Source organism: Oncorhynchus gorbuscha, linkage group LG15, assembly GCF_021184085.1.
Source record: "Oncorhynchus gorbuscha isolate QuinsamMale2020 ecotype Even-year linkage group LG15, OgorEven_v1.0, whole genome shotgun sequence".
NCBI classification, from domain to species: Eukaryota; Metazoa; Chordata; class Actinopteri; order Salmoniformes; family Salmonidae; genus Oncorhynchus; species Oncorhynchus gorbuscha.
In genome coordinates this window covers 31685221-31704440 of record NC_060187.1, presented here as the reverse complement: position 1 = coordinate 31704440, position 19220 = coordinate 31685221, and the positions used below count along the sequence as shown (strand labels likewise).

Below are 19220 nucleotides of genomic sequence, written 5' to 3'. Positions count from 1 at the left end.
AAAGTGCACACTTACAAAACTGTGTTATTTTGGACGCCAATTTGCAGCATACTGCAGTTGTACTTCACTTTAATTGCAGTTACATTGCACTCTGACTGCAATCTTTTTTTAAAAGAGAACTAATTGCAATTGAAGCCTATGTAACTGTAGCCTGTTGAATTAGTGTTGTTCGTCCAGTAGATGGCAGTATTTACAAGGTGTTGATCTATTATTAAAGGTGGCATCAATAAACTGCACGCACCCACACCGGTCTCGCATTGCAAGTCATAATAATAATAATATATGCATTTAGCAGACGCTTTTATCCAAAGCGACTTACAGTCATGTGTGCATACATTCTACGTGTGGTTGGTCCTGGGGATCGAACCCACTATCCTGGCGTTACAAGCGCCATGCTCTACCAACTGAGCTACAGAATGGAATGGAACTCCAACAGGATGATGATTCATATTAGCAGTGCAGACGCGCAAAGGGAAGTAGGCTATTGTGAATTAAATATAAAAAACTGTGCACCTTACATTTTGGACCCTGGTACACCACTTGGCCTCAGAGAAGATGGATGGTCTGGAAACAAAACCAGCCCAACAAAGTAACTTTATTTGTGTTGACATTTTGGTGGTCCTTAATCCTCATTATATGGTCAGTAGGCCAGGCTATTGTTGCTCAAAGACGATAAATACATGGAGAAGTCAGAGACAATTGCAGTGAAACAAATGGGAATTAAAAAATCAGATTCATAAACTTTTAACGATGCTCCTTCATTCCCGACCTTACTAAAAAAATGTTTCATGTAATTTCTTCTCGTACGATAGGCTATGGAATGACCTTGCCAACAGACAGTTGATTAGCCATTTCATGTGATTGTGTGGCAAAGTAAAAGTTGGTAAGTCTCTGAAGTTCAGAAGAAAAAAATATTCACAGTCTATAGCCTGAATTAAAATGATCTAACCTTATAGAATAATGAATTTGGCTCAAATTAATATATATTGTTTGTGACTATTGGCAAATACAGCATATTTGAGGATTATTTTACACATGGTCCTTCTGGAATTCTGAGGCATATTCCCAGAAATGAACCCCTAGAAATCAAGTGAAAGTGACAGCTAGAGGATTCCACCCAGGTCCTTATTAATCAATAGGCCTACCATAATTCATGCAGGTAGGCTATACATGTAGAAAACATTTTTCTACAAATAATCTACCAATAAAGAAAAGACAGCGAGCTTAATTGGCTACAGTTAGGGTGTCTTCCACTGAGGGGGTCTTCAGGGTTATATTCATTACGCCGACTCTGTTTCAAAACGTTTCGTCTGTTGCGAAACGTTTTACTCCAAACGGAAAAGTCCCTACCCGTTTCGTTCCATTTCCTCAGTTTGCTTCTGTTTTGTTCTTAAACGGTAAACGGTTTCCTTTGCGAGATGTAATGAATACACCCCTGATACACCGCCTGTCACTGCGCAGTGACGCAACCACGTTGTTGGCTGAAAGCGATGGCAAACTGCTATGTCCCCAGAATTGACAAGGGATCGAAGGTAGAGTCACTGAAGCATTTGCACCGGGACCGTTATATTGTCATCAAACCACCTGTTATATGGAGGGAGGCCTCTGTAACGCCATCCCTCCCACAAAATAGTATGGGACGGAGTTTCTTTGGAGTACGCTAAACGTGATAAGACAGTGTGCCCTAGAGTTAACTGTTAACTGCATGCGAGCCAGCAAGTTGACAGACATAACAAAACTTGCGTCAACAGGGGACAGTCCTACTAGGAATTACGGACGTTGAGTAGATAGCTGGTCCTGCAAAATGAAATTCGCGGAGCACCTTTCGTCCCATATTACTCCGGAATGGAGGAAACAGTACCTTCAATATGAGGTAATTACACATGTTTTTATTTCGATGTAGGATAATTCTTTCTGATTTAAAGTGAGAAAAGTCACTCATATCCATGTTAATGAATACATAATGAATTGATAGCATGGTATTGGTATCGGTATTGGTCTTCGTAAATTGTATTAATCTTGATTTGTGTTTTTCTTATAGCTGTCCCTTTAACTTTTAGCCTACTTCTTGAATAGTGTAACAAAAGACTGCTTGAATATGTAAATACGGATAGTTTATGGTAGGCTATTGCGTTGGCTGTAACTTTCCTTTTGATAAACCAAGCAGTCTTATTTAATTAATTTAGATTGTTTTTCAAATTTAGGCAATTGCTTTGTGCATCATAGTTATCTTTGTGCAACATTTCCTGAGCCTGTCAGTTTGATGGTACAGTACTTTTGTTCATAGATCAAATGTTTGCTATTCATAGGCCCTAAGCATTTCTTCATTTTGTTAATTATTTTATTAGCAAACGGAATTATTATATATACGGGATACATTTATCTTTCTTTCTATGTGTTGACATACACTGTATTTTTTTCACTACAGTCGCTACATGGCGCATTACATTGGAACGCTGAACAATAAGGATAGTATTTATGTGGCTTAGTCCATTGCTTTTGTTTGCCAGTGTTGGAAAACAACTTACAATATTTCTTTGGTTGTTTAAGAATGAGAAATGTAACTTTTTGAATAAAATATGTCAATTAATATGCATAGGATAGTCTCAGTAAATGGGTAAAATCACAATACAATATTTTCATTATAATTCATACATTTTTTATATCCTGGAAAATGATATCCCCTTGCGACAACTGATTTGATTGAATAACACTTGAATAACACATGTAAGTTATTTTGTTAAATGCAATTTTGGTTAATAAGATATTATGGCTTTAATTGAATGGATTAGATATAGCCTAGCCAAAACCAAAAAGTCTAAAACTGGACATTTTTATTGTGTCTATGGTTTGGAGAAAGCAGTCTGAGGAGCATTTTCAATGTCACACCCCACACCTTCTTGGTTCACATTAAGAGCCTGAGCGCAGAAAGGCTCTAACAAGGCTGCCCATTCCATTTTGATCTATGAATTATAGACAAAGATGCTGAAGCGAGCCTCTGGAGGTTTCTTAGTCTGCATCCCACTATCAAACCTGCATGTCTCACTCTGTGTGCTTATACCATGCTATAACAAGATAAGTTCATGTACAACTTATAATTACCTTAAATTGATCTAGCAAACCAACAAGTAGGTAGAGGAAGGTATCTGCCTTCATTTGGATTAGGTGAGGGTAAAACACATATGGCCACACTAGTCTTTGTCTATATTTGCAGCCTGACACATGGAATCCAATACATGGCCATATCAGCCATTTTACACCTCAGTCAGCTTTGAGATGGATGACCTTCTCAGCGCTGTCATGCCATGTTGGACACATATTTAAATAATACTCAATATGACTTATTATATGCAATTGTCTTTTCAGAAAGCACTTTGCTTTGTACTTTTAGTATTTTTCTCTGAGTGAAATAAATATGTATTGTCTAGTCTCCTTGAGCTGTTGCGCTGTATTGACAGACATCTGGTCGCAATTATTCTGATTACAAATAAATGATGAAACATTGTAAGACTTTACAAGTGGCTCGTATACCTGTGTATTAACACTGGTATTACTACAGCAACAACATTGTTATATATATATTTTTTTGTAATTGCTTAATTGAAAAGGAAAATACCTTAGAGCAATGGATCTGGTTGATGTTTTATTGTGGGAGAATTTATTACAGAGCTCCATGCATGAATCCCATATGGAGTTTTCTTTCATTTCATCCATTGAATGCACTTATAGGTGTTTAAATCATATGCTGGTACATGAGCATTAGACAACACTCCTGTGGCCAAGCAAAGTCAATCCAGATTCTCCAAGCAGATTGGTGTTACAACTGTAATCTGTACAGTATCAGATGGGTGTTGAACATGGGAACGAGATCATAATAGCAAAAGGTATTATATTTCATTGCACAGTTATTTCTTTGCACAGTCATAGCATAGTAAAAAATAAGATAGGCCTGAGTCAGACTTGCAATGCATAGTTTGTGTGTTAGGCTTCTTCAACTGTCTGACTTGTTTGTCTGTTATGGACATGAGGGCACTGGAGTAGGAGGCACAAGCAACAATTGCCAAGAGCCTCTAACTCTTAGAGAATACAGAACTATATTATCTACCGGAAATATTAAATCAAATCATATTTTACTTGTCACGTGCGTTGTAGACAACAGGTTTAGACTAACAGTGAAATACTTACTTACGAGTACATTTCCAACAATGCAGATCAGATAAAAAATACAAATAATAGAAATAGTGACACAAGGAATAAATACAGTGAATAATAATGACAAAAAATAACATGGGTATATATAGTGAGTAGGAAATGACATTACTATATACAGGTAGTACCAATAGCGAGTACATGTGCAGGGGTACGAGGTAATTGATGAAGCTATAGGGCATTTGGAAAGTATTTAGACCCCTTTACTTTTTTCACATTTTGTTACATTACAGCATGATTCTAAAATGAATTAAACACACAATACCCCATAATGACAAAGCAAACACTGGTTTTTAGATGAAACATCACATTTACATAAGTATTCAGACCTTTTAATCAGCACTTTGTTGAAGCACCTTTGACAGCGATTACAACCTCGAGTCTTCTTGGATATGATGCTACAATCTTGGCACAACTGCATTTGGGGAGGTTCTCCCATTCTTCTCTGCAGATCCTCTCAAACTCTGTCAGGTTGGATGGGGAGCGTCGCTGCTTAGCTATTTTCAGGTCTCTCCAGAAATGTTTGATCGGGTTTAAGTCCGGGCTCTGGCTGGGCCACTCAAGGACATTCAGAGACTTGTCCTGAAGCCACTCCTGCATTTTCTTGGCTGTCTACTTAGGGTTGTTGTCCTGTTAGAAGGTGAATCTTCGCCCTAGTCTGAGGTTCTGAGCACTCTGGAGCAGGTTTTCATCAAGGATCTCTCTGTACTTTGCTCCGTTCATCTCTCCCTCGATCCTGACTAGTCTCCCTGTCCCTGCCGCTGAAAAACATCCCAACAGCATGATGCTGCCACCACGATGCTTCACCGTTGGGATGGTGCCAGGTTTCCTCCAGACGTAACCCAAAGAGTTCAATCTTGGCTTCATCAGACCAGAGAATCTGGTTTCTTATGGTCTGAGGGTCCTTTAGGTGCCTTTTGGCAAACTCCAAGCGGGCTGTCATGTGCCTTTTACTGAGGAGTGGCATCCATCTGGCTAATCTACCAAAAATGCCTGATTGGTGGAGTGCTGCATAGATGGTTGTCCTTCTGGAGTTCCTCTGTGGAGAGTTCCTTTTCTACAGAGGAAATCTGAAGCTCTGTCAGAGTGACCATCAGATTCTTGGTCACCTCCCTAACCAAGGCCCTTCTCCCCCGATTGTGCAGTTTGGCCTAGCGGCCAGCTCTGGGAAGGACCTTAGTGGTTCCAAACTTCTTCTATTTAAGAATGGAGGCCACTGTGTTCTTGGGGACCTTCAATGCTGCAGAATTCTTTTGGTACCCTTCCCAAGATCTGTGCCTCGACATAATCCTCTCAGAGCTCTACGGACATTTCCTTCAACCTCATGGCTTGGTTTTTGCTCTGACATGTACTGTCAACTGCGGGACCTTTATATAGACAGGTGTGTGCCTTTCCAAATCATGTAAATCAATTGAATTTACCACAGGTGGACTCCAATCAAGTTGTAGATGTAACGAGTCTCAGCAAAGGGTCTGAATACTTATATAACTAGGTATTTCTGTTTTATAGGTTTAACCCATTTGTAAAAATTTATAAAAATCTGTTTTTGCTTTGTCATTATGGGGTATTGTGTGTAGATGTATGAGGAAAATGTTTTATTTAATCCATTTTAGAATAAGACTGTAACGTAACAAAGTGTGGAAAAAGTCAAGTGGTCTGAATACTTTCTGAATGTACTGTATGTACTGTTCACATAAGAAGGGGTAAAGTGACTAGGCAACAGGATAGATTATAGACAGTAGCAGCAGTGTATGTAGTGTGTGTGTGTGTGTGTGTGTGTGTGTGTGTGTGTGTGTGTGTGTGTGTGTGTGTGTGTGTGTGTGTGTGTGTGTGTGGAGTCAGTATGTGCATGTTATGTGTGTGTGTGGGCATATGAGTGTGCAGGTAGAGTCCAGTGTGTGTGCATAGAGTCAGTGCACGAGAGAGTGCAAAAAAGGGTCAATGCAGGTTGTCCGGGTAGCCATTTGATTGGCTACTTAGCAGTCTTGTTTAGAAGTTTTATGGCTTGGGGGTAGAAGCTGTTTGGGGTCCTGTTGGTTTCAGACGTGGTGCATTGGTACCGCTTGCCGTGCGGTAGCAGAAAGAACAGTCTGTGGCTTGGGTGGGTGGAGTCTTTGACAATTTGTTGGTCCTTCCTCTGACACATTTACATTTACATTTAAGTCATTTAGCAGACGCTCTTATCCAGAGCGACTTACAAATTGGACACGGCCTGGTATAGAAGCCTGGATGACAGGGAGCTCGGCCCCAGTGATCTACTGGGCCATATGCACTACCCTCTGTCAAGCAGTTACCATACCAAGCGGTGATGCAGCCAATAATGATGCTCTCAAAGGTGCAGCTGTTGAAGGTTTTGAGGATCTGAGGGCCCATGCCAAATCTTTTGAGCCTCCTGAGGGGGAAGAGAAGTTGTCGTCCCTTTTTCACAACTGTTTTGGTGCGTTTGGAACATGATAGATCCTTAGCGATGTACACACCGAAGAACTTCAAGCTCTTGACCCGCTCCATTACAAACCCGTCGATATGAATAGTGGCTTCCTCGGCCCTCCATTTCCTGTAATCCACTACAATCTCCTTTGTCTTACTGACATTGAGGGAGAGGTTGTTGTCCTGGCACCACACTGCCAGGTCTCTGACCTCCTCCCTACGGGCTATCTCATCATCATCGGTGATCAGGCCTACCACCGTCATGTTGTCAGCAAACTTAATGATGGTGTTGGAGTCGTGTGCGGCCACGCAGTCGTGGGTGAACAGGGAGTACAGAAGCACACACACCTGAGGGTCCCCTGTGTTGAGGGTTATTGTGGCGGATGTGTTGTTGCCTACTCTCACCATCTGGCGACGGCCCATCAGGAAGTCCAGTCCCAGGGACCTTAGCTTAGTGATGAGCTTCAAGGGCACTATGTTATTGAATGCTGAGCTGTAGTCAATGAACAGCATTCTCACATAGGTGTTCCTTTTGTTCAAGTGGGAAAGGGCAGTGTGAAGCGCAATAGAGATTGCGTCAACTGTGGATCTGTTGAGGCAGTATGTGAATTGGAATAGGTCCAGGGTGTCTGGGATGATGGTGTTGATGTGAGCCATGACCAGCCTTTCAAAGCATTTCATGGCTACAGATGTGAGTGCTATGAGGCGATAGTCATTTAGACAGGTTACCTTGGCATTCTTGGACACCGGGACTATGGTTGTCTGCTTGAAACATGTAGGTATTACAGGGTCAGGGAGAGGTTGAAAATTCCAGTAAAGACACTTGTCAGCTGGTCAACGCATGCTCTGAATACGCGTGCTGGTTATGTATCTAGCCCTGCAGCCTTGTGAATGTTAACCTGTTTAAAGGTCTTACTCACATCGGCTATGAAAAGCATGATCACACAGTTGTCCGGAACCACTGGTGCTCTCACGCATGGTTCAGTGTTGCTTGCCCCGAAGCGAGCATAGAAGGCATTTAGCTCATCTGGTAGGCTTGTGTCACTGGGCAGCTCGTAGCTGGATTTCCCTTTGTAATCCGTGATAGTTTGCAAGCCTTACCACATCTGACGAGCGTTAGAACCGGTGTAGTAGGATTGATCTTAGTCCTGTATTGACGCTTTGCCTGTTTTGATGGTTCGTCGAAGGGCGTAGCACAATTTCTTATCAGTGTCCGGGTTAGTATCCCGCTCCTTGAAAGTGGCAGCTCTAGCCTTTAGCTCAGTGGGGATGTTGCCTGTAATCAATGGCTTCTGGTTGGGATATGTGCGTACAGTCATTGTGGGGATGACGCCGTCACTTATTAATGAAGCTGGTGACTGATGTGGTAAACTCCTCAATGCCATCAGATGGATCCCGGAACATATTCCAGTCTGTGCTAGCAAAACAGTCCTGTAGCTTAGTATCCACTTCATCGGACCATTTTCGAATTGAGTGTATCACTGGTATTTCCTGTTTTTGTAAACAGGAATTAGGAGGATAGAGTTATGGTCAGATTTTCCAAAGTGGAGGAAGAGCTTTGTATGCGTCTTTGTGAGTGGAATAAAGGTGATCTTCATTTTTTCTTGTTTCACAGTTGACTTGCTGATAGAAATGAGGTAAAACAGATTTCAGTTCTCCAGAATTAAAATCACAGGCCACAAGGAGTGCTGCCTCTGGATGAGCATTTTATTTTTGTCTTATGTCCCTATGCAGCTTGGTGAGTGCGGTCTTAGTGTAGGAATAAGGTTATGTATCTTGTTTATTGCCAAAACAGCGTTGAGATCAGTCTGTCCCTTAGACTTGTCTTGAACAAAGTGTTGTGGTAGAAACATCAGCCACAACAAGTCTCCCTGGTTTAGTTTTGTCCCTCGCTCTAGTTTGGCTGCTCATTTGTCTCTCTAAAGGGTTATTACCATCAATCAATATGACTTTTTCTTATTTTTTTGTTCCAAATGCAATGTTGTCTGGATTATTATAAATGCCTCTGTTTTGCTGCAGCAGGGCAGTTCGCTGGGCTGTATAGGAGAAAAAACACCTTAACCATTAAAACGTTTGCATGTGACTTTAGGAATTGACAGTGATTGAGTGATAAATTAATGAAGTCTGCTCATCCTATGAGGCTGTCCATTTTAAACACCTGTTTAGAATGGAGGTCTGTCCACCGCTCATTAGGAGACCAGAGGCCAGCCGTAAAAGCAGAGCTCGTTCCTGTGTGATACGCTGGCGTTATTCCAGATTCATCTCACACTCATAGATAATGAAAGCAAACAGCATAAAACAGCTCCCGTTGTCCTTTCTCCTGTCTGTTACCTCGGGGACCTTTCCTTTTGGCTAGTGCAATTGGTACATGGTCTTGGTTGTGTCAAGGCTGGCCCTTGGTCTGTTTCTTGGTCTGTTCTGTGTGAGTGTGGAATACTGTACTCTCAGAGGTGGTGAAACAGAAGCTGCAACATGACTGTGAGCAAGGTAGAGAGGGTTATGCGGCAGCGTAGAGAGGGTTATGCGGCAGCGTGGAGAGGGTTATGCGGCAGCGTAGAGAGGATTACGAGGCAGCGTAGAGAGGGTTACGAGGCAGCGTAGAGAGGGTTACGAGGCAGCGTAGAGAGGGTTACGAGGCAGCGTGGAGAGGGTTACGCGGCAGCGTGGAGAGGGTTACGAGGCAGCGCGGAGAGGGTTACGAGGCAGCGAGGAGAGAGTTACGCGGCAGCGTAGAGAGGGTTACGAGGCAGCGTGGAGAGGGTTACGCGGCAGCGTGGAGAGGGTTACGAGGCAGCGTGGAGAGGGTTACGCGGCAGCATGGAGAGGGTTATGCGCCAGCGTGGAGCGGGTTACGCGGCAGCATGGAGAGGGTTATGCGGCAGCGTGGGTGGAATGAAGCCTCTTGCTTTTACCGTTGCAATCTAATCACTTGTGTGGGTTTATATATGCATGATAATGCTTGTGTAAGCTCATTTCCTATTGAAAAGGGACATGCTATTATTTATATCATAAGCAGGTACACAGGTGTTAATTACATGCAGAGGTTAAAGTGTGGGGCCCGTTTTCCACTCTAGCCTCTCTGTGCAGGTATATATTTAGCTCTGCCAGTGGCTCACGATGCAAGATGATTCATTCTGCATAAATTGGATAATGTGAAGGTTTTACTATTCCAACCACTGTATACTTAATGACATTGACAAAAGATGCTTGGTAAAAATTAGAACAGAAATAATTGCACATAACATGATGAATATGATCATCCTAGTTTATAGCTGACACAAAATGTCTGCGTTCTGTTGTAATACATCCATCTTACTTCAATAACAGAGATGGAATGGCGAGCTTCCCACATCTCATCCTCTGTCCCCTACTGGGAAGGCATCTGGTCTCAGTCAGCCCTGCCTCCGTTGCACAGTACAGCTCCTGCGCTCAGAGATCCACTCAGTTAAAGTGATTATGAGAATTATCAGAGCCGTCATTTCAGATCTCAGACCACCTAACATTTGCAATACTGTAGTTGATATTGTTAGTACTGTACATCTCACTTCAACAGAAGACCAACAGACCCATTAGGGCAGTTGATACCTGCAGGTTGATCTCTGTAAGCTGTTGTACTAGAGTACAATCAGAGCATGTAAATTCCCCAAAGAGCTGCCCTGCCCTGCCCCCGTTCCCATCGGTGCTATTGCCATGGCAATATGCCTCCATCTTGATAAAGGTGTGCACTCTTCCAGCTATTAGCCTGGGCCAGTAAGCCCTGCTACATGACCCAATGTTTGCACAGGTGGTGTTTGCACTACTACGAATCACAATTTCCAAAGAGAATGTTATCTACAAATGAAATGTTTCTCTTGGATTAGTGTTCAATATGAGCATACAGTAATAACTGACTGCATTATTATTGCTCAGGTAGAACAGAGAACAAACTGCGTTTCTGAGTACGTTCCTTCTACATACTATGATTTATCGTCATCCTCTGCTCTGATTATATCCACTTTATACAAACATCAGATAAACTTGGCCAGAGAATGGCCATATGGAACAGAAGCTACATATATAGTGAGGTTGAGATTCTTTGTCACATCTAAGCTTTGAATTTAAAAAAAACCTTGGTTCTACACTGTCGCACAATACACAAAGTTCATCATGCAGGTACCTGTATCTCAGTGAAAGTCACAAGCTTAATTATTTTGACTGGATGGCCAAGAAACGCATTCCCAGTTACTGCTATTGCTGCAGAGAGCCAGTAAGTTAGATTGGTATGGAGGAATAGAGATGTATTCAGTTCCAGGCCTCACAGTCCCAGACTAGAGAATCATGTTAAGATGTCTCTTGTAATTATCTGGCCATATATATTATCTGCAAGGTCCGAGTGATTGAAGGAAAAATAAACTCATTCTGTATAAAGAGGTCTTTGTAGTGTAGGCCAGCCTCCATCTGTTTTAATTTGAAAGATCTGGAATCTGATAGACATATTTTTCATGGTTAAATACAAGTGCATTGATGTCTTATAACTCAGCCTGTATTCATTATCTGCACACATCTTGGGGGCTGTAATTGGTTATTTTCCCCTGTAGACATTCTGTACTGAGTTTGCCAATTTCATATACTTTTAATAGACTGCTAAGTTTTCAGACCTTTTGTTTTGTTCTTCGTTTGCGTGAAGTCATGTACTTATCATAATATTCATGAGACTGGCTATGTAAGTAGATTACTTAAATGTATCAATCAATAGTATGTTGTTCATTATGTTACCATCAGTGATCATTGTAATTATTTGCTCATATGAAAAAGTGTTAATTGATTTGATTAAACGTCAACTGTCATTGGTTGTACGGTAGTTAAGAAACTGAATAGTGATTATCCCTCTGTTTTTTCCTTTACCAGGCTTTCAAGGATATGCTGTATGCGGCCCAGGACCAGGCCCCATCCATAGAAGGTAAGGAAAGTCCTGGTCCACGGACAGAATGAACTCTCCCTGTATTGCAACCCCCCGGACACCCCGAAAAAACAGGCCCTGTAACAAATAGAGGAAATTGCAGTGATCATCCAGCTACCCCTCACCCGACAGAGCAGCCGCTTTGTGCTGGGTGCAGTGACCACCCCATCGCTGTGCAGATGTGGAGGTCGAGGGCCCCCCCAGATAGTATATGATACCAAAATGTCTAGAATTTTTAGAAAATGAGATTAAAACTGAAAAATTATCTCACCCTCATAGCAAAATGTGTAGAATAGAAGGAAATTAGCTTTTAAAAGGTATATTTTGAACCATAGCATGAGATACAAAATAGCAAATGCTTCTCTTTGACCATGGCAAAAAGTGTAGAATTGCAGAAAATGGCTTTAAAACTGAAATATTTTCTCATAGCCTCGTGTGTAGATTAGCATTATAACATTTCACATTTTTTCACCACTGGAGGTCGATGCCCCGGGGCCCCAAATGTGGTAGTCCGGCCCTGCATAAAAGTCCTCAAAATCCAGCTCTGCATTTCACAATGGTTGCATGATACATACTCAACATCCAATGCCAGTATTTTGATTAATGCCTGAGTTGCCGTGCTGGTATTTGTTTACATGACATAATCTCACATTTCCACAATGCATAGCCTACTTACAGTACCAGTCAAAAGTTTGGATACATCTTCTCATTTCAGGTTTTTTCTTTATTCCAATATTCCAGCGTTTTTCTTTATGTTTACTATTTTCTACATCGTATAATAATAGTGAAGACATAAAAACTGAAAGAACATTATGGAATCACGTAGTAACCAAATCAAAATATAATTTATATTTGAGATTCTTCAAAGCAACCACATTTGGCCTTGATGACAGCTTTGCACTCTTGGTATTCTCTCAACCAGCTTCATGAGGTAGTCACCTGGAATGTATTTCAACTAACAGCTGTGCCTTAAGTTAATTTGTGGAATTTCTTTCCTCCTTAACACGTTTGAGCCAATCAGTTGTGTTGTGACAAGGTAGAGGTAGTATACAGAAGATAGCCCTATTTGGTAAAATACCAAGTGCATATTATGGAAAGAACAGCTTAAATAAGCAAAGAGAAATTACAGTTCATCATTACTTTAAGACCTGAAGGTCAGTCAATATGGAAAATGTCAAGAATTTTGAACGTTTCTTCAAGTGCAGTCGCAGAAACCATCAAGCGCTATGATGAAACTGGCTCTCATGAAGACCGCCACAGAAAAGGAAGACCCAGAGTTACCTCTGCTGCAGAGGATATGTTATTCAGTGTTACCAGCCTCAGAAATTGCAGTCCAAATAATTGCTTCTCAGACACATCTCAAGTAACAGATACCTCTAAACATCACCTGTTCAGAGGAGACTGGGTGAAACAAGCCTTTATGGTCAAATTGCTGCAAAGAAACCACTTGCTTGGTCCAAGAAACACGAGCAATGGACATTAGATCAGTGGAAATCTGACCAAGAAGGAGAGTGATGAAGTGCTGCATCAGGCCTCAACAATCACCCGACCTCAACCCAATTGAGATGGTTTGGGATGAGTTGGACCCAAGTGTGAAGGAAAAGCAGCCAACAAGTGCTCAGCATATGTGGGAACTCCTTCAAGACCGTTGGAAAAGCATTCCAGGTAAAGCTGGTTGAGAGAATGCCAAGAGTGTGCAAAACTGTCATCAATGCAAAGGGTGGCTACTTTGAAGAATCTAAAATACTTTTTTGCTTACAACATGATTTCATATGTGTTATTTCACAGTTTTGATGTCATAACTATTATTCTACAATTTAGAAAATAGTACAAATAAAGAAAAAACCTTGAATGAGTAGGTGTGTCCAAACTTTTGACTGGTACTGTATATCAGATGCTCTGTGTGGAAGAGGGCATGAGAACTCTCTCCAGACGTCATGGTTGTACGGCCTGCCACTGATCTGTGAACGGTGTCTAGTTCTAGTCCACTGGGGAGTTGCATCTCTCTGAAGGTCGACTTCCAGGAGACTGGGCCGTCAGGTCGGGCCTTTCTGCCGAGATGTGAGGGAGACGTTATTTCCAGTCAGTGGTTCTGTATGTGTTGGACGTGTGTGAGAGTGGTGTGTCTAAAGTATCCACTGACCTTGTTGTTTCCAAAACCACCGTTCCGGGGGAATGGGAAAGAGAGGAAGTTGGCAGGTGCGGCTGATAGGGTTGGAGATTGATTCAGCAGAATAAAGACCTGAACAGGGCTGGAACAAGCACAGGAAACAGAAGCAGAACTGAGTGTCCTCAATGGTCAGCTGGCCGGAACCCACCCTCACTGTGTCCAGAGTTGGAGGTTGAGAAATTGAAGGGGTGGTGGGTTTTTGCCACATGACTCCAAAAGAATACTGACTCACCACTCGTGAAGCTTGGAATGAGCTGACAAATACCTCACTGTCAGACTGTTTATAGTCTCTAGTACAGAGGTCTGTAGTTGCTTCATGATGAGAGGAAAACAGCCTAGTGAGCTGCCGTTGACAGACCATTAATCAGATTGCCAAACTTTCACCATCATATTTCAGCCAACGATGCCATGTGAAGCCTAAATGAAAGAGTTGTCATTAACGTATGTGAGCTGTCTTTCCTTTAAACACCATTCTCCCGAGGGTGTCAGGTTGGCCTTATCCCCAACATGGCTAATGAATCCTGTTCTGTCTGTCCTCTGTCAGAGCTGCCATACACAGGTCCCTCACTCACTCCTCCATCTCTGGGACAATCCTACCCCTCCTTTAAATTCCAGTGAAGGGTAAATGGATGGAAACACAGATGGATAGGAGGAATACATGGGGGACCAAATAACTGTACAGGAGCACACAGTGAAGGTTATTGAGACTGCATTGTAGCACCAGTCACTGTTTACTTTTCACATGAGGAACAAGATTAACAGGCTTCCCATGAAATACAAGCTTAGCATAGCCTCCTCACACAAACCCTGTGTCAAATCTGATTGAGTTAAAAAAGTAAGGATTTTTATTAAGTCACCCCTCAACGAAAGAATAATTTCTTGAATCTGATTTCTGAGATGTTTTTTTTCTCTCTCGGCAGCGAGGCCTTCCGTGTCTGAGTGAGCTATGGTATTCTGAGAGAGAACTAGTGCCTCCGGGAGACAGTTTACTGGGTTATTACCACCCCCTCTAGCTGACCCGCTACCTAATATAGCCTAGTTGTAGTAGAGATTCGACATGAAGAAGTACAAGACTTCAAAGCCTCTGTCAGAGCCTTCTCTTACTGCAGGCTTCTGTCAAATACTTTAGAAGTGCATGTTACTCCAGCAAACAAGGATATGGCCAGCTGTAGTCCCGCAGGATTTGAGATTTGTGCTATGTTTTATACATAGCCTACCTTAATGACTGAAGAAGGTTTCTCCTATGTGTATGATCAGCACTCTGAATAAGACATGGAACCCTAAAGGGATATGACGTTCAGCTCCACGAGTTCCACAAAGAGTCTGTCAACAAGTGCCCCAAGACATTGATGGGCAGCAGCAGGGGCAGATGTAGAGCACAGTGTGTGTGTGTGTGTGTCCATTGTTTTCAACACCATAGGCTTTCCTGTGGTCAGGCTGAGAGCATTCTTTGGATGGTTTGAATGCGAGAGACATGTTAGATGGAGATGAATATCTTAAACTTTACTAGAGACATAATCCCTCAGCTTTGACTCAATACTAGATTGCCCACACAATACAACCTGTTGCATTGGCGTTGATTTTCATACCAGACTGATGAGGAAAGTCATATTTTGATGTTGACAAATGACTTGTTCAGCACTCCCTACCTGACTGTGATGAATGTTCAGTAATTAAGAAGGCTTGTTCTAGTTACATGCAGCACCAGAGTGGCTGTAGTGCCTCGTATAGCATTTAACCTCTTGTGAGATCCTTTGTTCTTGCTTCCTAGTTTTCATTAAAACAGCATTTGCACTGCAGCTTAGACCAGGAGAACGCACTGAGGAGCAGCTGGCTTGAGTTCAGGCTCCCCTGCTCCTCTCTCTCCCTCCAGTGAGATTGAATTAGATACTGTCCAATTCAATTAGCCTGCCGATTATGAGATTTGAGAACAATAACTGCAGATAAACACAGCAATGGGAGGAATTAGTCTGCTCCGGAACTATCTCTCAGTAATGTTACATGCCATAGTGGCATAGTCATAGGCCGTGTTACATCAGGGGTGATACAGGATGATTGACAAGGGGAAGGGCTCTCCCACCTCCCAGCAGCTTGACCGAGGTGGAGGGGGAATGTGGGTGAAGTGTTGTGCTATTGACTGCTCACAGGAAGACACCAGAAATATGATTTCCCACGGACGACACATATATTGGGTTAGTTAGCCAAGGTCTTGGGTATCACAAACTGGCAGTAAAATGTTTTATAGTCTCTCTAGGCTGCTCTATAATACATAGCTTGGAGGACTGAAAGCCTTGTGTTTTTATTGCATAATGAAACTGCAGATTGAATGAATGAGGAGAGTCTTTGTGTGTTCCCCTGAGTACCTTACCTTCCTTGTTGAGGTCTGATGCATAATACCTCTGTGTCGGTGTGGTTCTGTGGTATTAGTGTATGGAGCAGCTGCAGTTTGACTGGAGAGGGATAAAGCACCATAATAAACCATGATGGTTTTAGGAGCAGCCTTCTCCCTCTTTCCTTGCTCTCACTAGTGTTTAAAAACACCCTTTTCTCCCCAATTTCATGGTATCCAATTGGTAGTTACGGTCTTGTCCCATCGCTGCAACTCCCGTACGGACTCGGGAGAGGGGAAGGTTGAGAGCCGTGCGTCCTCTGAAACACAACCCAGCCAAGCAGCACTGCATCTTGACACAACGCCCACTTCACCCAGAAGCCAGCCTAACCAATATGTCGGAGGAAACACCGTACACCTGGAGACCGTGTCAGCATGCATTGCGCCCGGCCCGCCACAGGAGTCGCTAGTGCGCGATGGGACAAGAGCATCCCTGCCGGCCAAACCCTCCCCTAACCCGGACGACGCTGTGCCAATTGTGCTCCGCCCCATGGGTCTCCCAATCGTAGCCTGCTGCGACAGAGCCTGGACTCGAACCAGGATCTCTAGTGGCACAGCTAGCACTGTTATGCAGTCCTTTAGACCGCTGCACCACTCGAGAGTCCCTCTCACCACTGTTTCTGACCCAGCTCTCAGTGCAGCCTGATTACACTGTTAGACAGTTCATATCTTGATTACACAGCTAGCATATGTTTTTGTATGGAATACAATGTGTTGCTTCAGCCAGCCATTTTCACCCCTCCTGAGGTTTTTCCTGTGTATCTCCAACAATAGCAGAACAGCAATTGTGACTCGACTTCAGTCCTCAGGTGCAATACCAGCGGCTAGGCTCCAGCAGGCAACTCAGTCAACAAAGACCAAAGCGCCCGCCAATCAGATTATTATGTCGGAAGCTGACGTGGAGGGAGATAATTTTAGGAGTTTTCTTGATTTTCACTGGTTGTAAAACTGGTGAGATAGTGACGTGTGAGTATATCACGGTTGCAGCCCCAGACAGACTCCCCTGTCTGCGTTGGTGGAGGTCCACAGAGTGGAGCGGTGCTGTTATCAGAGAGGAGAGGGGGACAAGCCTGCTGAGAGACCAGGTACTAGCAATTAGCCTGCCTGCCTTTCTCTGATCAAAGACCACGGAGCAGCACTACACTCACTCACTCACTCACTCACTCACTCACTCACTCACTCACTCACCCACTCACTCACTCACTCACTCACTCACTCACTCACTCACTCACTCACTCTCATCCTCAATATTGCAGCCTTTTCTTCTCACACCTCAACTGGACACATTATTATTGCACTTCAAAGCCACCTTCATTGAATGAATTAAGGAAAATAAACATGGTAGTAAAAACCTCAGTGCTGCCATTCCCCTTTTAGCGCCAATTAATTTCATATGAGGAGGAATATTAATGTGATAAGTACGCAATCCACTTGATGAATGCGCAAACACCAATCACACTCCCAGATACCACAGATACCTCCACCTTCCATGATGCTTTCCACTCGCAACTCTCCGCTGTCTGTAACGGGCAGCCTCCATTTTGTCTGTTGCTGTTGGTTGCTGATGGACATGGCTGGCTATTTGAAGCCTGGTGGTGGTATTGTTTTTGTGATTGTTATCCCACTCACGTGTGCCTAGGTACAGCAGCTGTTATTACAGTGGGCCCAGCTATAGGAGAGTCCCCTGTGTGGCTCTAGAGCAGGAGTTCTCCCCAGTAGCCCAAGGACACAGCCACTGTACATTCAGTGGGCCAGTAGCCTAGCAGCCAGGGTCTCCCACCAGCCTGCATTATTGATGGGCTGTCTTACAAGCTGCCGCTCCGATTTGGATGAAAATGCTATTTGCTCAGTGTTTGTGGGTTTATTCCTCCTCAGCAGCGCTAACTGCCTGCTACCACCTGTATCTCAGTCTCCTGGATGTGCATCGGTAGACAAAGCCTCGCTTGTTCCAGCTTTTACAGTAGGAGGAGAGGAGGAAGAAGCCCAGGGCCATTTATCTAGTGGAGATTGTTAAAGATGTCAAGGAGTTGAGGGTAGTATACTGGGATAGTAAACATTCTGGCTGATGCTCCAGAGAGGGAGATGGGAGGGTCAATAAAGAGCTGAGAGGGAACTCAAGGTCATAGATGAATCGAAGCAGGGTAATGAACATGAAAAGGCAGGGGACTAATTGGATGAAGACTGGGGAGATGCTGCTCCCTCTCCTTCTTTATCAGATGGAAGGATGGCCAGAGAGCGAGAGAGAGGGACTTAAAGCAGCAGACAGACTAGAGGGTCCCATGGCTCATCTCCAATGCATGCTCCCCTCCGAATTATCTCTGCAGCTATAGTGCACACTGCAAGAGAACAGAAAAAAACCTTGATAGATGAAAGTCTCTCCATCTATTATTCATCTGTGAATTAGATCTCGCATGAATGGTGAGAGGGGAAGTGGGGTGGTGTGGGGGGAGGGGTGAACAGGAGGTTATTGGAGCTCGCAGGAGTCAAGGTCTTTCCGGAGAACTGGCACTTATTCTTTTAAGGTATTTGAGCAGTATGACGAGGGCTGTAATTAGTGGTTTATCCCGATCTCGCTCACAAAAAGGAAGCATGGTGTAACGGCTCTCTTCTATCTCCTCCTCTGATGAAGAGGTAGAACAAGGATCGGACCAAAATGCAGCATGATGATGATTCATGATATTTTAATGAAGGAACAATGATACAAACAGAAACTACAAAAATAACTAAATGAAATAACAAAAAACCGAAACAGCCCTATCTGGTGCAAACACAAAGAAGGAACAATCACCCACGAAAACACTCACAGAATATGGCTGCCTAAATATGGCTCCCAATCAGAGACAACGATAATCACCTGACTCTGATTGAGAACCGCCTCAGGCAGCCATAGACTAATTAGACACCCCACAAAACCCCAAGACAAAAAACACACCACAATAACCCATGTCACACCCTGGCCTGACCAAATAAAGAAAGAACACACAAAATACTAAGACCAAGGCGTGACACATGGAGGGGGACGTCCTTATGAAGACCAACATGTGCCAGCGGGCTGTGTGTTGGCACTAATCTGGGTATCATATGGA

General features: G+C 43.2%; 1 protein-coding gene across 1 annotated transcript in view; it reads left to right on the top strand.

Annotated features, from left to right (window-relative positions):
• The first annotated feature begins 1528 nt into the window (after positions 1-1528).
• LOC123997457 (xenotropic and polytropic retrovirus receptor 1 homolog) overlaps positions 1529-19220 on the top strand; it is an 86141-nt gene continuing 68449 nt past the window's right edge. The window contains exons 1-2 of the mRNA XM_046301718.1: positions 1529-1873; positions 11524-11575. Of these exons, the coding sequence (XP_046157674.1) occupies positions 1805-1873; positions 11524-11575 (121 nt within the window). The 5' untranslated portion in view covers positions 1529-1804. The remainder of the gene's footprint in view (positions 1874-11523; positions 11576-19220) is intronic.